Raw genomic sequence first — 19,228 nt, 5'->3', positions numbered from 1 at the left:
TTTGCAGTGTTTATCCTCCATTCAGACCCATACAAAACACAGCAGTAGTGGTGAAATGAAGGTGAAGGAGAGGAGAAGGGATGTCTTGTGCTGCTTCCAGGGAACCCGCGGGCATTCCCTGTCCCCGGGGCCGTGAGGGGAGCGGGGCTGCGGGACTCAGTCCAGGCTCCCTGGCTGCTGCTCCTGCGCTGTCCTGGCTCCGCACTCCGGCGGCACACGGATGCCTCCTGTAGGACTGCGGGGGAGGGAGAGATGTTTGCAAATAAACCTGGCATTTGTATGTTCCATCAGCTGCTCCTGCTTTATTTTAACAGAGATGTATAGTGTCATCAGCATAGTTATTTGTTGTCTGGTGAGCTGGAGGGGGCGGGGGGAGGCGGGATATCCAATTGCATTAATTTTTTATGCGATACTACCTTCTTATTTGAGAGAAACAGAGAGGATTTAATGGAGAAAAGAAAATAGAATTTACTTTGACTTAAATATATTCTTTTCTCATTTCCTTATCTAATTATATTTTTCTCCTATGAAAATACATCTGGTCACCAGAATTTAGTCATTTAATATTGCTGTATATAAATATATAATAATTATACATCTATACATCTAATATATAGTATATTGATAAAATGTTTGGGGGGGATTATTTAAAAAAAAATAAGCATTATGTTCCTCTATCATTCTTTTCTTTTTAGATATTTAAGATTTCACTGATCTTAGCAAATGTTAATGAGTTCCTTTTTTCAAATTGGTGTTAACTGTTCCTGGTGAGTATCTTTACTGTTTGATTCCCAGGAAGTGACATAAATGTCAACTAACAAAATAACATGATGCTTTACTGACAGGGAATTAAGGGGTTTGTGTCATCAATGTACATGAACCAGTACTGGGTGCATGAGTCATATGCAGCCAATGGAAAGACCAACAAACAAAGAGCAGGATGCAAAAAATAATAGGATGAGGCAGGGGAAAGATTTTAAAGTGATGAGGAAAGTGTACTCAGAACAGAGGCGTTGAAATAACAGAGAAGCCATGTCAGTGCTATGGGGGGGGAGAGGAGACAGGAAGGAAATGCCAAACTGAACCAGAATGGTAGGAGAGGTGTAAAGCAAAGGGTCTGAGAAGGAGTAAAAGGAAAGTCAAGGCAAAATGACCAAGTTAGTAAAGGGAGGGGCAACAAGACAGCTGCAGAGATGTATTAGGATATCTAAAGAATGAGGGGGGAAAAGGACCACCCTGAAAAAGAGGGAATGCTAGAGTCTGCCGTCCCCTCTCCATCGAAGATTTTTGGGAAGTGGTCTCCTCTCCTTCTCTCTAGTGCTGGTGTGCTAATGTGTCCTTTTGCTTGCTCCATTTTAGATACTTCAGGGAAGTCCTTTGTTCTTAGCACAGAAATCTTGTTAGCAAGTGCTCACTTATTCCTGGGCTTCTGAAACATACTGCAGTCATCCTGTCCCTTATTGTTGATCAGCAGTGCGAGGTCTACTGCTGAGTGATTATTTTGTCATAGTTGACACTTAGCTCCTAATTGTCTTTTCTACACTTTCAAAAAGTTGAGGAATAGTAGTTGATAAAGGATTTTTATTTAATGCTGTATAACAATATTACAGATTACTTTTAATTAGGGTAGCTTGAAGTTAAGCTAATGATAATTTTTTCTCTTAAGGGTTCAATACAAATACGGCATCATATTTATGTTGCTTTAACAAAAAATAGAAAATTTCTGGGTTTAAATGGTGAAGGAAAACCATAAAAAACTCACAGTGATTGTGGGAACCAAGAAGGAAGTTTCTGGGGGGTTTGTTTGGGTTTTTTTTTCTCTACCTCTTTGTTTTCAAAACAATAACCCTTCTGGAAGACACAGGCTATCCAGGGAAAGAAGTGGGTCAGGTTGAGCTCAGCAGGGAGATGGTGAGCTGCACGGTCAGTTTGTTCCGTGGAGGGTGCTGCTGTGAATGTCCCTTTTGCCCGGCGTGAAAGTATCTGAACAGAAAGAACAAGCAATCCTCCCTGATCGTGGTGCCTGTTGGAAGCAGGCATTGTGAGACCCTTTTCAACTGGAAGGACATTAAGGGCAAGAAACAGTGAGTTCAGAGGTATTTGAAGGGAAATGGAAAATATCAGAAATTTAATCAATTCTGATGTCTTTGATTTCTTGGGAGAGAGGAGAGGAAAAGAGCCCTCTTCTGTTTCAGTACTGAAATTGCTAAACCTCATTTTAAAGGAGCACAAGAAAAGAACAGGGTGTAGCAGCTCTGAAATCCATGTACTGAGCTTCATGAACTTACAAAGGTGCTTTTATACCTCATTTGATATAAGGCACGATCTACAGTATTTTAAAATAATCTGTGTCCAAGTTCAGCATGACAGGCCCCCCCCCTTTCTTACTTTCATCTGGTGTCACATATGACTTAGTGCAGAATAAAAGGATCAGGATTGTTTAATTCACCTCTTTGAAAATAACAACCATATACATCTCTATCATCTTTGAGTATTTTATTGTTGCTGGTTTTTATGCTGATTCTCTGCTGCTTAGCACCAAGCAGCACACATTGTTAAGCATACCAAGGATAAATTCATTATGGTCTTAGCTCATCCTACTCCAAGGTATTTTACAACATGCAGTGTGGCAAAGAAGCCACCTGGAGTAATATTTTGCTTTCTCTCCTTGCCTCTTAAACTCCTTCCTGTCCACCCACTCACATCTCCCAGGTACCTTTTCCTTCAAGCAAACACTGACTTGGGTTTTTTTCTCAATTTTGATAATTGCCTGCAACATGTGTTAATTTTCAGTGACACTGGTCTATTTTGTTCTTTGCTTGGCATGTTTCAGCTAGCTCAACCTAACTGCAAAGAGTTGAGATTTATATATTTGATAGTAATGACTATTTTGCATCCTGAGAAAAGATAGAGGGAGGATGCAGGCAAAATTCCTGTATAAACTGCTCGTAACTTGCCTTGGGGTTTTTTTCATGTTTAAAGTCAATCAGCCAAGGCCTAGAGTAGAGAGATTGTATAAGAATGAACCTACTTCACCCTCATATTTTCTTTCAGAATGTATATAGGTTTAATGCTCAGTTGTCTTTAGCACTAATGAATGGCTTTGATTTGTACCAGCCTAATCTTCATTATTGGCTTCAAGCTACTTTATGTTTTCTGGTGAACTGCTGTTAAATCAGATTTTGTTACTGTATCAACTCTTTTTTGTTTGCTTTTTTTTTCACCCATAAAGAAGGCTAAATTAGCAATAATAATTTCCTTTGCCTACAACCCTGAATGGGCATATATTGAAAAGTACAATGTAGTATTAAAAAAAAAAATCCTGGAGATAAATGAATGGCAGAATAAATAATTTATGCTAATGAAATTACTGCAATTAGTAGTTCCACAATGACCCTTTTAAAAGCCACAGCTGTTAATGTCAGGAAGTGCTGTCACCGCTGACCTTATCATAAGAGAAAGTGACAAATTGAAAATGCAAGGAAGACCAATCCTCAAAGAGGTCTGTTCGGGAACGATTAGTGTTTTCTGAAAACCAGTGTGAATTACAACCAGCTGCTCTCTGGCTCGGCGTGGCTCCCATGCTGTGCCATTTTGTTAAGCTCGATAACAATAGTTATTTTGCCCCATTGAGACAAGTTGTCTCGGGCCACTTCCAGCTCCACCGGAACCCACTCCGTCCCTCACTGATTTACAAATGAAACTGTTGTTAGAGGGCTTTTCAGGGCTGCTGAGTAGAGACCTCTCATAAGGATCATGTGTAAGGAGGTTGTCTTTCACTGCGAAGAGAGGTACTGCAGGGTCTGTATGTGTCACAAACAATGAAAAAAGGAGAAAAGGGCTGAAACACATTTCAGTTGGAAGTTAAATGCTGCTCAAATCTGCATAAAATGTCTATTCCTGCTGACTAGTCGTGCTTTTACAAACAATTTTTTAAAAGATGAATTTATGCTACTTTGCTTCCACTAATGATGTTCTGGTTTTTCCTATTTGTAAAGCAATTTACCTCTGCTTTCCTTAAATGCAAATTATTCTTTATTTAGTTCTTGCTTTAATTTCTGTTTTTCTGATCATAGGTGAAATAAGTATTCTTCTAAACTAGCTCCGAAAAAGCACAAGAAAATAATGAGTTTTCTTACTGAGAAAAATGGCAAGTCTTTCTGCATCAACCTGATTGAAATATTAATGATGTAGGCTTAAAACATTTGACTGCATCAACGGCCACTCACGAGCAATTTTCCCAAAGTTCCCTAAGCATTATTGACAATGCTTTGGTAAATTATGTGTGACTTTCCTAAGAGTTGGTGTAGCTCATTTAATTCATATTAATTGATTTTTAGGCTTCCCTTGATTAATTGAACTGGGTTCGTCTTGTACAGAATGCAATAAATAATCATTAAAATGAGGGAGATGTGACTCCACAAATTATAAAGTTTAAGTGTGCTAGAAGTCATAGAGGACAAAATGAAAGTTAGTTACAGTGATGAAGTTAAATGGGTTTTCTTAGAATTTCCCTTTTAATTTTGCATAGAGTACTCTTGCTTAGACACGTATGTGAATTTATTCTCATAATATATGTGGATAGCGTCCTTTAGAACAAACAAAAATTAATTCTGGGGATTTCTTATTTCTTGATTATCCTGGGAAAGTATACTCTAATTCAAAGGACTGGAGTGGTATCTTGTATTTGCTAGTTCAGTTTTCAACAAATTTAGAAAAAGCACCTTTGAGTTTTGATCCTGAACCCCTCTTCTTGCTGTCAGAGGTGAATAAAGACAGGCATTTAACCTCTGCATTTTGATCAGAAGCACATGACTTAATGACCATCTGGAGCTGTTTTACATGTGCCTGGCCTGTTTTGATTTTTACATAGTTTGTGAAAAGAAATTTCCAGTCTCTGGCTGCATTTTGGTCCCTGGGATGAGAGAGAAACCCCACGTGGGGATGTGGGACCCAACACAGGACCACAGTAATGCTCTGGGGTCCCTTCTGCAGTGTGATGAGATTTGCTTGGAGCTGGAGTTATAGCTGGTGGTTTCATGCCTGGGTGGCACATAGAGAAGGGGGTCCACTGTCAGAGTTTGGAGTGAATCTGAATTCCATGAAGTCATAGATACTTTTCTGGTCAAATACCCCTTGAAGCTGATAGAAGGTCATTTTAGCACAGAAATGTTCCTGGTTTTTTGCCTTTTTTGGTATCTAGAGGCTCAGCTTCTGGAAGGACTCCACAGTGGTCTAAAGCCTACCTTCATTACAATTTGTTAGTCTATCTTTCAGAAGCACAGATAAGCAGGGATGGTACAACTTCAGAAATCTAAATTGTGGTGTCCTGTTCTGTTCAAACTGAAGTTAATGGCAAAAATGCACGTCACTCCAAATAGGAATTTGATGATATATCAAATGTGGGGGGACCAGTGTGATTAGAGCAACCACTCTACCGTATCTCTGTAACTGGTAGAGGATTTCTCTTAGGCAGGAGTTCCAGAGGTGAAGTAGAACATCCATAGAGTATTAACGCTGCATATAGCAGTATAGTGAACTGGTTTAATCTCTATTTCTAGTTTTTAGGAGCGTTTATCAAAAAATAATAAAGTATGTTGAAGCGCTGAGCTTCTGTGGAGATGAAGACTTGATAAATGCCAGTGCAAAATTAATTAATTTATATGCAAAACAGTAGGGGAACACTCATTTTGCTTTAATGTTTTTTACATGCTGACAACATTATATTTAGGGTAGATTGAAGAGTTTTGTGAACGAGACATCCTTAGAAACATGTATGGATATACTTAACTCATATAGATATATTTGTTTGGAAGCATTTGTTTCTATGTTTCCATTTGTTCTTTTTCCTTGGTTATGTACAGCCACTCATCCAGGACTCCATGGTTTATGGCGATTTCATGGCTTCTGCCCACACCAGTGTGAATGTGCTGAGTGCCAAGTACAATCACAACAAGAGGCAGTACAATTACACCACTCCAAATAGTCTTCTGGAGCAAATAATTCTTTATAATATCCTAGATGAAAAAAGCAAGAGGATGTCACAACACATGGAGCACTTGGCTGATAGCATGCAGAAGCTTTCTTAAGAAAGAAGGAAGGCAGTAACTTTCCAGGTAAACTGTGAAAGTCACAACTTTTTCTTTCATTCTTTATAAATAATCTTGATTTTATTGCAAACAAAACACGGTTGTTGCATCACCTTTTCATTATTTGTGGGTGGCATTTTTGTGTTTCTTTGAAACTACCTGATTTTTGAAACTGGGGTTTATGGTTTTTTCTTTGCATAGAAGCTCTTTGAGCTCTTTAGCTGCCTTTGGAAAGAGGGGACTATCCATTTAAGCAAAGACCAAGTCTGGAGGGAGGGGGAGTGTAGTGGGGCTACAGTAAAAGGGTGGGAGGGGAAGCAAGTGCCACAGTAAAAGCTAAACCGAGGGAGAGAGAAGAGGCAGCTCCGTACGCAGGGATTTTGTGGGTGGCCAGTGACCAGCTGAGGGGTAATGAAAGCAGGAGGAACACATGTGAAGCCTTTCCATCAGGTGTTGTCACCTCCTTGTGAGGCTAGTGCCACTTAGCCCCCAGTCAGTGCTTCTGCTTACAGTTCATTGGTGGGTGATCAGCCCACAAAGACAGAAAGGAGGGGAAACTGCTTGGAAGCCTTTACCCCACGTATGTGTTCCATAATCCCTTTTGCAGATTCTGAAGACAACCCATAATCCAGCGATTTCTTTATTAAAAACTAAAATTCTGTGTGCTTTTATGCAAATGAAATTCTCAGCTGCAGTCTTTGCATAACATTGCATCTTGATGCTGCTGTATGAGGCTAATAATGGGAGCTGGCTGGCTTATTCCCACTTTGTCAGCTGAAGACCTTAAAAAAATGGTCAACAGAAAAGGGATTTTAAAGTCTGTTTTCAATAAAGTAGCCCCTGCTAGTAAATTATTAAAATGCTCTTTTTCTCTGATTTCTGATTTGTTGATGGCCAAATGGTAATTGGACAATTTCATGTGCTGCATGCTGTGCTGGCTGACAGACCCACAGCTCCAGGCACTATCTAGCCAGGCACTTGAACACTGAGCCATTTTTACCCTGCGCTCTGGAGCTTTATAGAAGAATATCAAATGAAGCATTGTTTAGTATTTTTCTTAAAGAAAAAGACATAAAGTTGGCTCAAACAAATTGAAAAATAAAGTGAGTGGAGAGATTTCTGATCTCTACAGTCATCTGTTAAAATTATATTATAGCTTTGTCAAATCAAAAAGTCACGTTTTGAAAAGGTAAAATTTGTAGGTTTTGTAAGATTTCAGAGCCCAGCAAATCAGGAGAGCCCTCAAGACCTTCCATGTGATTGAAATTTAAGCCCTCTAATATTTGTCTTCCACTTTGTCTTATCACCCCTATCCAGATCAGATTAACAAGACCCCTCTGGTTAAAATATATCTTGAATAGCTGTCAGACAAAATGGTTGGTAAGTTAGCAGAAAAACAAAAAAAAAAGCCCAAACCATGCCAAACCCAAAGTTATTTGAAGCAATTTCTTTATATGTGAAAAGATATTGTTGCTGGGTATTTTGATATGAGTTTCTCACCTGGCAGGCAATGAATTGCTATTTCAGCACGCTAACAGGTAGTTTTTGTTCAGCAGTCTCTGAGTGTGCCTTAACCTTTCAGCAAGGCTCTGCTGGAATCATCTGCTCAGAGTGAATACCGAGCATTTTCTATCACATCCCTCTGCCTTTATGTTGGCGTCTTTGCTGGCTGCCACAGCTGTGCCTCTTTTGCACTGCTGAGACACCTGGTTGCAGCCACAACCTCAGCAGCAGGACAGACATCTGAACATCCCAGGCAAGCTGTGGAGTCTGTGGTGGGAGCACTCAGGCTGTCACTATTAAATTATTTATGTCAACAAAATTCTGCCAGGTACAAGTGGAAAAAAGATACAAAAAATGAAAAGAAAATGCTTCTAGTTAGAGACCCACAAAACATGAATTTGGTTTTCAGTTCAGCTTTTGGGTCTCAGAACCATGCCTAATGACCTTAATAATGCATTACCTTTTGCCATGTAGGTAGAAGATCTAAAATCCGAGTTTGCTGCTCAAGAGGCAGAACTGCAACTGAAAAATCAAGATACTGAAGATTTGATTGCTAAGATAGGGTTTCAGACTGAGAAACTGAGCCAAGAAAAGGCCATTGCAAATGCAGAGGAGCTAAAGGTCAGTCTAATTCTCCTATTTACTGACGTTGAGCTATATTTAGCACAAAATAAACCTTTTTAGGTGAACAGTTTTGAACAACTTCCTCTCCAGGGAGCATAAAGTCTAAAGAATTATTATACTTGCACATGTAACAGCATTTCACACCATGATTACCACTTGACCTTTCTTTACATTATGCCTTTTCCTAACCTTTTAGCTGTTTTAATGAGATGAAAGAACAATAAATACTGAGCTCATTCAAGCATTAATGCATGTGGATCTTGAGAATCAGACCTATTTGTAATACAGTAAAGGTCAAAGAGTCATCTCTGGGCACTTCAGATTTCTAAAGGCTTTGAGGCTCTAGGTAAATTGAGCAACTCAATTGATACAGAAGTTCATTCCACCATCTTACAAGGTGCAAACCTTGAATCTTAAGATTATAATAGTATTCCTGATAATACATGTCTTCAGTGTTAAGTCTCCTTCTTTTTGCTTCAGCCTATCAGCATCAGTTATCAACATCTGTGTTGGAAACACAAAGGCTTACATGCTTTAGTGCTCACCACAGAATTAATAGAAATGCATAATTTCATCAGGAGTCAAAAATTTCCATCTACAGTTGCAAGCATGGCTTTTGAAATAAAGCACCAGCAGTATGGAATGCTATAAATTGAAGGTCCTCTGCCTTCAAAGTCTGGAAGGCTCATTCAAATCTGGCATTTTGCTAGAAAATCTCGTTTACCTTGTGTCATTTACCAATAGTGCAGAGAGAAGTTCTTAACTGACTCGTAATAGTTGATAATTCCTGATTTTGAGCTATGGAAACTTCAAGTTGCCAAGAATTCTGTAGTTTCCAGATATTGACCAACAGGGAAGACTTGTCCTGTCTGAACAATCAAAATGGTCTCTCATTTTCTTCTGGTTTTTTTTCTTAAACACTTACCATTAGATGATATTTAATACCTTTCTAATAACCTTGTGTCTGAACCTAATTTTATTAAGAGAAAAGTGATTTTTGGTACTGAGATAAATGAAGACATGATCAGGACCTTTATATTTCTCTTTATTATGGTTACTACAGACTTCAGCCTTTAGCTGATCCATATCTTATACAGGCCTTAAAAATGGTCATGAAGTTTCAAGTCCAAATAGTGCAATTAATTAAAGGTGCACAAATGAGATCCAACAGTTCAACATCCTACCAAACACTTTTCAGTGATGCTTTTCCTGTATTGGTTCCATATGCTTCTGATAAATTTGAATGTTCAAAATGCACCCTTAACACAATTTTAATTACTTCATTAAGCAGCTAGGTGAAACACATAGAGTGATTATTGTGAGATAATCACATCTTTGGGCCACTTTGTTTCAGGGATGAAGTTCAGCGCCTGACACTAATGATTACTGTACTCCACTGTCCATTGCTTTATTGCACTTCTGCAATGTTTTCATTGGAAATGAAAGTGTCATTTTGTGCTACATTAATCTAAAACTGTTTCATAAGGCCAATGATAGTTTCTAAACACTAATCTTCTATCATTTTTGTGTTACCAAAAAAAGCCCAGAAAATGAGAATACATCTTCAGCTAAGTAATTTGTAAAGACTCTTCCTAATTGATTAAAATATGTCACCCTTTAAAAAATTATTTTTGCTTTCCTCTTCTATAGATTTCAAACTGGAGCTTACAAGAGCTTTTTGAGTTTTACAACCTTAAGCGAGTAAATACCTTGGAGGTATTGACTTGGAGTGAAGTATTACTTAAGGAAGATTAGGTGGAGAATGGAAATCACTTTAGATCAGACCTATTAGGAAAAGTGAGGTGAGACTGGATTCCACATAAATGTGGCAGGGCTACACACATGTGTAGTAATAAACAAGGGTTTTACCATGAACATGATGCTGGTAAGGTTTTAAAATAGTGGGCAGTAACACTGCTGTCATTTTTCTGGCCATTTTTGTGTTCTGAATGTTGTCAGCCAGAGCAGTTTATACATGAAGGTGCATATGCCATTGCCTTTTAAAATAGGACCTACCCCTTTAAAGAGAGAAAACATGCAGAGTATGGTGTAGGTATATGTGTGATAGTGACACTACCTGAGGATTAGGAACAAAGATGGATCCAGACTGGCCAGCTTTTTTTATTTACCGCCCTCAGCTGAAGTGCATTTTTTATTTGCTTGGTATAATTGAGCCACCCCACTCATGGTCTGATTGCTAAAGGCACACTGCTTCCATCTTTCCTAAAAGCCACCAAGAGCTCTATACTGAAAAAGTTATTGATGTGAAGAGGACTAAACTTCTAGAGACAAGCATGAAAAACTCCTTCCCTTTGTAAGGGGTAGTAGATTTGAGAAATACTGTCCTAAGGCTTATCTGCAACCTGTTCAATTTTTTTCTCTCTTAAAAAACAATTATTCTGTCACATATTTTTGGAGCCGGCATCAGCAAGCAAAGAATAACTAAGCATTAGGAAAAAAAAGAGAGAGAAATATAATTAACTCATGTGACTTATAGTAGGTGTTTATTTTAATGGAAAATACCATGCCATATTAGAAGAACAATATACTGTAAATGTAATACTTGTTCATGAGGTTATGTCCTTAAAAACTTGAACAGAAGGAGCATGTGGCTGTTCTAAACTTTTCACTTGCAGTTAATTTCAGTAGCAGGGGTCTCAAATTGTGTCAGAGAAAATATAAACCATATCAAAACTGCATGTGTAAATGCATTATTTAATTTTTTAAATATACATTGCTAAGATGCAAACCAATAAACATTGGGAATTGCAATCATAAAAGATACATCACAAGAGATGGGGGACATATTTAACTTGATTAGTAACTTGTCCTTTATAATGTAATGCATATTGATTTTTAATATTTGTTATTTCCACAGACAGTATCTGTGGGTGTCCTATCTAATAAATGTGTACATGGAAAATGCTCCCAAGAATTGTAGAAACACGTTTTGTAAGGATATTAAATTCTTACAGAGGCTTGTTACTGCCAATGCAGAGTGCTTGATCCAAGTATTAACATCTTGATCACTGTAATATCGTCTTTCTCTGTAATTAAACTAGGTTTAAGCAAGACCTGACAGAAAATGAGCCTGTGAGATGAGCATGAGGTACAAGGATAAGGATGAACCAAGTATAACTGACTTTGGCCTCAGGCAATGTGTCTTTAAAAGTGTGTGTGGTAATCTTGCAAACACACAACTGCTGATGATACAGAACGCCCCCCAGGGTTACTCTCCCAGATAAATTTGCCCCAATGAAATCATAATCCACTTTTAAACAGATAATTAAATAGTTGCATAAAGTTGTGGAGGCACTCAGATTTCATGTAAGACTGATGCTAGCTGATATAAAGTCACTGATCTAAGCCACTGTTAAGCCAAAGCAAGTGTCTTGGCAAAGCTGCTTGAACTGATGATTGTTTAATTTCCAAACCCAAAATTAAGTAAGTACAGTGTTCTCATATAGGATACTTCCATTTCTCCCATTCTGTCCCTTGTTGTGACCTGTGGTTTCAGACTTGGAACTGAGGAATAAAAAGAAGAAGGCAAATTTGGCAAAAGATGGAGGCTAGTTTGACAAATTTTAAATGCTTTCCTATACCTCAAAACTGGAGTGAATGCTTGACTATTTAAGGAAATCTTCAGTGCAAAACTGAACTAATCATTGGTTTCTTGGTATTTCCTCTTAGTATCTAAAAGGAAACCCTTTGAAGATGAAGAAGGGACAGTGAGGGGAAAAAGATCATGGTTCTCAAAATTTTCGCAAAAAGTCTTCAGTCTCTTATTAGCTTCAGCTTTTGAATTTTGAACCTAGGTCATGAAATGCTTGCAGCTTATCTACTGCAATGGCTTAGGCTACGGAGCTCCTCCCAGTGTTCAGTAACTCCTCAGGAGTAACAGACTGCCCTAATATCACCCAGCTTTTTTGTACAGATACCTTATCGGGTCTCATATCCTGCATTACTAGATAACACCCCATCTCTCAGGCATGTCAGTCACACCACTCACTTTGGCATCATCTGCAAATTTGCTGAAGGTGAACTTGATCCCACTGTCTGTGTCACTGACTAAGGTATGAAACTGCTCTTTCTGTGGCTCCTCCCAGCCTCTCACATGCACCCCCAGTCCCCTCACCAGCGTTACAGTACTAAAAGCAGAAAAGGCCTTGGCTCTGTGCAAGCTCTGCTCAGCAATAACAAAAACATCTCTGTGTCCTCAACCCTGTGTTCAGCACAAATCCAAAACACAGCCCTACACCAGCCACTGTGAAGAAAATTAACTCTACCCCAGCCAAAACCAGCACACTGTCACATAAAGGGAAAGGCCCCAAGGACCAAAGCTGGAAAACCTTTATAGGAAAGGTAATTATCAAAGGGACATCAGATAATATCTGACATGAGAGAAGAAAATAATAGGTAAAAAAGAGAGTCAGAAAAAGAGAAACTAAGTCACAACTTCATTGTCTTGTATCTTGAATTTAGGGGGAGAAGGTATGACCCTGCATTGTTCTTTTCTGTGTACCTTTGTTGACAAACTCAAGCCAGTCTGAGCACCACTGGGGTTTATTGAATGCAAAAATAGGAGAAAATGAAAGGGAGAGCATTTCATTGTATTTATCTCATCTATCTCTAATTCCTCAAGCAAGACATAAATCACAAATTGTGTTTGTGACAGTGAATACTTCTGGCTTTTGGGGCAAATATTTTTGCTTTGTACTGAATCACGTGTTTAAACCAAATAGCTAGTGCAGGGTTCCTGTTTTACATTTGAGATGAAAGTAGGATTTAGCTTCTGCTTCTCAAAAAATTGGACATTATATACACTGGAGCTTCTCACAGGTTGATGGCTCTTTGCAAGATTTAATCGACTATGATAAGGAGCATATTTCTCAGAATTGTCTGAAGGTTGCCAAGGAGCGTTACTTGAAGGATCCAGACTTCAACCCAAATTACGTTCATACAAAATCCTTTGCAGCAGCTGGTCTCTGTGCCTGGGTCATCAATATAGTAAAATTCAGTGAGGTATGTAAATATCAGCTCTTGAACTAACTCTGATGTGGGAATTTCTGTTAATGAATTTTTTATTATTTCAGGAGGCTCAGCTAAGTGTTCTGGGGAGCATGTAACATCAACCAGAGATAAAGTGGGAAGTGTTCAGTTCTTAGCAGTATGTATGCATGTATTTATTTTTATTAGGAAGTGGTAAAAAAGATGTATCTGTCCAGGACTTTTCAATTGTCATTACAATGCAACAGTTGGCAAATATTCTCCAGATGTACATGTTTCACTTGAAACATTCATCCTGAGTCTGGCTGTCTGGAGTGTAAGACAGGGCTTATCACTTGTGATTCCCTCGAGCACCTGGCAGCAGGATTTCTCCATTCATCCTAGTATTACAGCATGCTCTTATTCAATTACAAAACAGTAAAAAACTTATCAATTTTAGATGAAATCTACTGAAGTGTAATGACTGTCTGATTTCCACCTGTATTCTAAAATCATGAAAGTGATACATGTAAATTAATTTTAGTTGGAGAGTAGATCCACTAAGATTGCATTCAGTTCTGCTAAAGATATCCTTCTATAACTATCATAAAATCTGCTGTAGTCAATAATGAAAGAAATCTTTGCCTGACTCATCTGAAGAAAGATGGGTCTAAAGCAAAGATATGTAGTGAAAGACTACTAGGATTATCTGAAAGTCTTTCATCAGGAGTCATTTGTAATTTTTTGTAATAAAGTGAGACCAATTTCTTCTCTAATGTACCAATGTGGTATGTCTTTTTCAAGGTGTATTGTGAGAGAGAACCAAAATGTTGTGTGCTGGCTCAGGCTAACATTGAATTCGCAGCAGCTACAGAAAAAGTAGAAGCTATCAGGAAAAAGCTGCTTGTAAGTACTGCTTGATTAATAAGCTTTGTTCTCTAACACATTGAGCCCACTTATTTTAATTTATTTATTTATTTATTTATTTATTTATTTTAATGTGTTTTATTTCTATTGATTTTATTACTGTCTAATTCAAATATTAAAGGCATGATCTCTTTAGGGATTATCACCATTTCCCCCCGAAATGTTCTGAAGAACACTCCGCAGTTTGGGGGGCAGCACATGAAGCCGTTTATCTGAAATGACTGAATTTCCTCAAAGCCATCTAGGCACATTATAACCAATAGATTAATAATTGAAATGCTGGTTGATAGAAGTAACTGGCTGTGAGTTTTACAAGGAGTATATGCTAAGTGTTTATATGAGTAATGGCCTACTGGAGTATAGCAATAATGGCCAGAAAGGGCTTTAGAAGCTCATTTGTGTTAATGTTTGTCATTAAACATATGGTAAAAACAACATCAAATCTCCTTTGATTTTTTGAAATACCCCCAAACACAGGTACAAGTGTGCACACATGCACATAGAAGAGCAAACTTTGATAAGTCTTTTACTGACGAGTGTCCTGTGAGTTAATGATATAACTGAAGACCACACTTGTCATTAAGTTATCTATTGAACTTTTGAGAGGGATTATTTGTTGTTTCAGTATTCATTTAATGGAGCAACTGCAGCACAAAGCACTCTTGATACAAAGACATCTTATGGTATCTTGGGAGATGGTGAGTGGAAGGAGTTTCTGCTGCAAACTAATCACTCTCACTTAGCAAAGAAAGCTTCAAATGGTTCAAAAGCTATGACATTAATTAGGTTTAAAAGAGTTTGACTTGGCTTAAGACTTTTTTGTTGGTAATAGTTAGGTCTGAAATCTCACAATTTAAGACATCAAGCAATAAACAAAACTAAAATATCTGTAATGTGGGGATTATTCTCACTGTTTTCTCTTGAATTTATATTTTAAAAGAATGAGCAAGATTCATTTTTAATTGAAATTCTTGGAAGCCTGTGGGTTATGGTATTTCAGAATTTAATTCTTTATTTCAGAAATTTCCTGGTTTTCTTCCTGGTATTATAGTATCCACTTTTTTCTTGTTCTGAAGGAGATGCAGTTTTAATGGGTAAACAAAGATAGCTTTTACAATCTCACTTTCTCTTCTGACCCCCACCCCAAAAATCCCATCAGCTGCTACAGCAGGTATTTTTCTTCCATGTGAAACCACCTGAGCCTTACGACCTTGGAGTTGCCCATTCAGATCAAAATCTGCCCTAATGAAGCTTGTATCTGCACTAACAGACAGCTTTAGGGAAGCATCACGGTTTTTTTATTTCACACATCTATACTGATGTGTGTTTATTATGTACAAACATTTTCAGACAAAAATAGCCTTCTAGTGTTGTTTTGGGGTGATTTTATTTTTTTGCTTATTTTTGATACACAGCAATCCCCCCTGAAACTCATGGAGTCTTTTATTGTTTTAATGTGTTCCTCTAAAAGGAGCACTAATATATCTCACTTCCTTGCCTGACAGTATCTAAATAACCTTTTCCTGGTTTAGGTGACCTTGCATTCAATCAGCTTCCAAATTTGAATCATCCTTTTTTTACATTTGTTTACTTCCCCTTTTTTAATATTTATTTACTTCTCCTTTCTTCTCCTCATGCGTTTTTGTGAGGGTTGTTAGCAGGAGTCTTTCTCTCAGCTATGCTTAGTTCCTAACAGGAAGAATCCTGTACCTCAGGCAAAGCTGCAATTCCTTTGCATTTGTCTGTTTCCTGTGTTAGGCCAACAGTTGTCATACTGCCATTTACTATGGATATTTTTACTAACCACTTTATAAAATCCATACTGCATATTCAACCAGGATTTCCTTTACATGGTGGGAGGATCCCATTAGAACTATTATTTTTATAAGTGATTCATACCCTAGCTGGTCCACTTGATGAACTTTTCTAAAGAACTGTAGCTGTAATTTTTAATTCTCTAGCAGTTATTACTCATAAAAGTAATTAGCTCAGAGCTCATGGGGTAGTTGAATGGATAACTCTATAGTTGGTCAAATTCACTGTTGACAAATGCAAAATAATACATATTTGACCTTTTTATGAATACTTCTTGATTGCTATTTGTTTATTAGTAGCTTATGAAAGAAGACATGGGGTCTGATCTTGAAGAATTCAAAGAAAACTTTGAAGTTAGCCCTGTATTGAGCTGAGAGTAGGACTGGATTACCCCTAAAGATCCTTCTAAACTATACCATATTATGATTCCAAAAATAAACCAGAATTTTAGTTTATCCAGTAATGTTTTATGAGATGAACTTCATCTAAAGAATAAAAAGGAAATAACTGTCTATGCAGTGTGTATACTATATGTGCTAGGATGTATTTGTAACATTTAAGAGAGCAAGTGGTAATTGTTACCTAGTAAAAACTGCTGCACACATCACTAAGGACAACTTGGTTTTGACTTGTTTCTTGTAACTGAGTTGTGACTTAGTCCAGAAATTTGAAGATGCCAAGAAGAGATTCAGTTTTAGTATATGAAAAACCTTAAAAAATGTATACACTTACATAATTCTTGTCTTAATCTACCATTTCCTTACTCAGTATTATTGGCAAAATTATTTTTTAAGACCAATTATTCCTCTTGGGAAATTCTGTATTTGTTTATTGTGGTCCACATGCTGCCTTCGTCTCTCAGGAGGAATGCACAGTCACTATTTTTAGGTGCTCTACTATACAGCCTCAAATCATTTCACTTCAAAAGCTTCAGTTACAGTGCAATCCTTTGCACAGGCCAGTGCAAAATATTGTTCATTCAAATGTCTTGCAAATTCTAGATGGGAATAGGATTCTCATCTATTTTTCATCCTTTTTTCCATTTGGGAGGTGATTAAAGTTACTGATTTCCACAAACTGCTTTTGTACTGTTGGACTAACAATTATTTCTGTACCTGTTGTACTCATAGAACAGAAACCATGTAATCTCTTCTTAATGGAGAGGATTTAAAATGTTATTCAAAGAAAATATTTGAAAATGATTGGAGTAACCTGGTTTTAATTATAAGTTTAATTTTTTCTAGCAACTCTGTGGCAGACTGGAAATTATCAAAATGTCTATAAGTAGTACATAACATTAAGACACATAAAAAAGATATTGATAGCTTCCCCAGGATTAGCAGCTAGAAGGAAAAAATAAAATTTCAAGCTGGCAGGCACCAGGACTTCAAAGAATCTATGAATCTTAGAAGGAAGTTTGTGCTCTCAGAACTATAACAAGATATAAAATGTTAATCCAAAAAGCTTCACCTACAGGAAATTCTATGGCTGAGAGATGCATTTCCTCTGATGGTTAGTGCCTGGTTTTCTACCTGTAAAATGTTAGAGGATGATGAGAGGCTGAGTTCATTAGACAAGTTCAGTGTTCAGATGGAATGAAGTCTGCAGACCGGTGAGTACAAAACAGGATCCTTTCCTGTCTTTGCACTTTGCTCTCTGGGTTCATCCTTTTTCTCCATTTAAACACGCACAACCTGGTCAACAGTGAATAAATTCTCTGCAGATTTTCATCCCTATTCCATGATCCTGAACTGCACTGTTCAATGTTACATTTAAAATCAGCTCAGCTTCCTCTGATGGGAACTTGTATCAATCCATATGCTAAAGGACATGATGTGCAACATGCTGTTCATGGGGATGACTCCTATGTACAGCAGTAGCATTAACCAGGATTAGCTGATGAAAAGATGCAAATTCAGCATGAAACACTAGCATTTTAGTGTCATCCATTTTTATAGTTCGAATAAAATGCTGCAGACATATTCGCCAATTTTCTTTGACTTTTCTAGAGGGTTTTACATCTAGCAAAGTTTCAACAGTTCCATTTTTCCATCCCTGGTACTGCTTGATCTGCATAATTTATCATTCAGTATTTTGTAATGTGGACCTCCTGCCCTATGCAGCTTGTTTCAGCTGGCTCACATCAGGCTTTTTAAAGGTAAGATTCACTGTGTAAGGAAGTCTGCGAAATTAGTATAAAAGGAAGGTAAACTTGTATTTTTTTTCTGGGAAAAGAAAAATGAACCATGCAGGCACCTCTTAGCAACAAGTACTTAGATTCTATTTACCTTAGCTGCTGATAACCCTGTGCACCCCATCAGCCTGTAGAAAGCTCTTAGTCCTTATCTGAGTTGTGTGAGTAAACAACTCAGAGTTGTGTCCATAAAAACAAGAATTCTTCTAATGTTAAAGGAAGGTCACTCTCTATATATGAATGTTTTTCTGTACCTCTCTCTCTGGGCTGTCAGCTGACTGTATCCAGTCTGCAGGATTGCCCCCTATTCTTCAGTTCATTTCTTGCCCTTTTCCCTTCCAGTCATTTATTTGCCTGTCTCTTTTCCATCTTCCTCTATCAATTTTCTGAAGAATAAACTTGAAGGCAGAGCATCAGAAGCTAGTGACCTCTGCTTCTGCATTCATGGATATTCTGTGCTCCCTGACTCATAATTCAGCTTCTTTCTCTTGGCAAAGAGAGAGAGGGAAGGAGAGCTGTCCATATTTTTCATATGGAAATTTTTGTGGCCAGCAATTCTGAGTGATGATAACCAGTGCCACTGCTAGTAATCAATAACACACCTTCACCAGGCAGCACAGTGAGACTGACCTCCTTTCACTTTTCATGGGCTCCAGAATATATCTTTAAATGAGAAATGGTGAGGGGATCGACTGCCCCCTCTGTCAGTTCGCAGATAACACCAAGCTGGGCAGGAGTATTGATCTGCTGGAGGGCAGGGACGCTCTGCAGTGGGAGGTGGACAGGCTCTCCTCCCAACCAATAAGTGATAGGACAAGAGAAGATGGCCTCAGGTTGTGTCAGAAAATGATTAGATTGCATATTAGGAAAAATTTCTTCACCAAAAGAGTTGCCAGGTAGAGTCAGAATCCCTGAAGGTATTTCAAAGACGTGTGGATGTGGCATTCAGGGACATGGTTTAGTGGTGGGCTTGGCAGTCCTGGGTTAACAGCTGAACTCAATGATCTTAAAGGTAATTTCTGACCAAAAATATTCTATGGTCTATGGGAACATTGTAATAAATATTGTTACAGTAATCTTTTTTTGGATG

General features: G+C 37.9%; 1 protein-coding gene across 1 annotated transcript in view; it reads left to right on the top strand.

The window, feature by feature from the left end:
- DNAH11 (dynein axonemal heavy chain 11) overlaps positions 1-19,228 on the top strand; it is a 112,409-nt gene that overhangs the window by 36,181 nt on the left and 57,000 nt on the right. Inside the window, 7 exon segments of the mRNA XM_039569365.1 lie at positions 5,865-6,079; positions 7,672-7,864; positions 8,067-8,213; positions 9,867-9,932; positions 12,450-12,578; positions 13,056-13,238; positions 14,007-14,108. Of these exon segments, the coding sequence (XP_039425299.1) occupies positions 5,865-6,079; positions 7,672-7,864; positions 8,067-8,213; positions 9,867-9,932; positions 12,450-12,578; positions 13,056-13,238; positions 14,007-14,108 (1,035 nt within the window).

Source organism: Corvus cornix, chromosome 2 (assembly GCF_000738735.6).
Source record: "Corvus cornix cornix isolate S_Up_H32 chromosome 2, ASM73873v5, whole genome shotgun sequence".
NCBI lineage: Eukaryota > Metazoa > Chordata > Aves > Passeriformes > Corvidae > Corvus > Corvus cornix.
The sequence above is the reverse complement of the archived record's forward strand: the minus strand, read 5'-3'. Positions and strand labels throughout refer to the sequence as shown.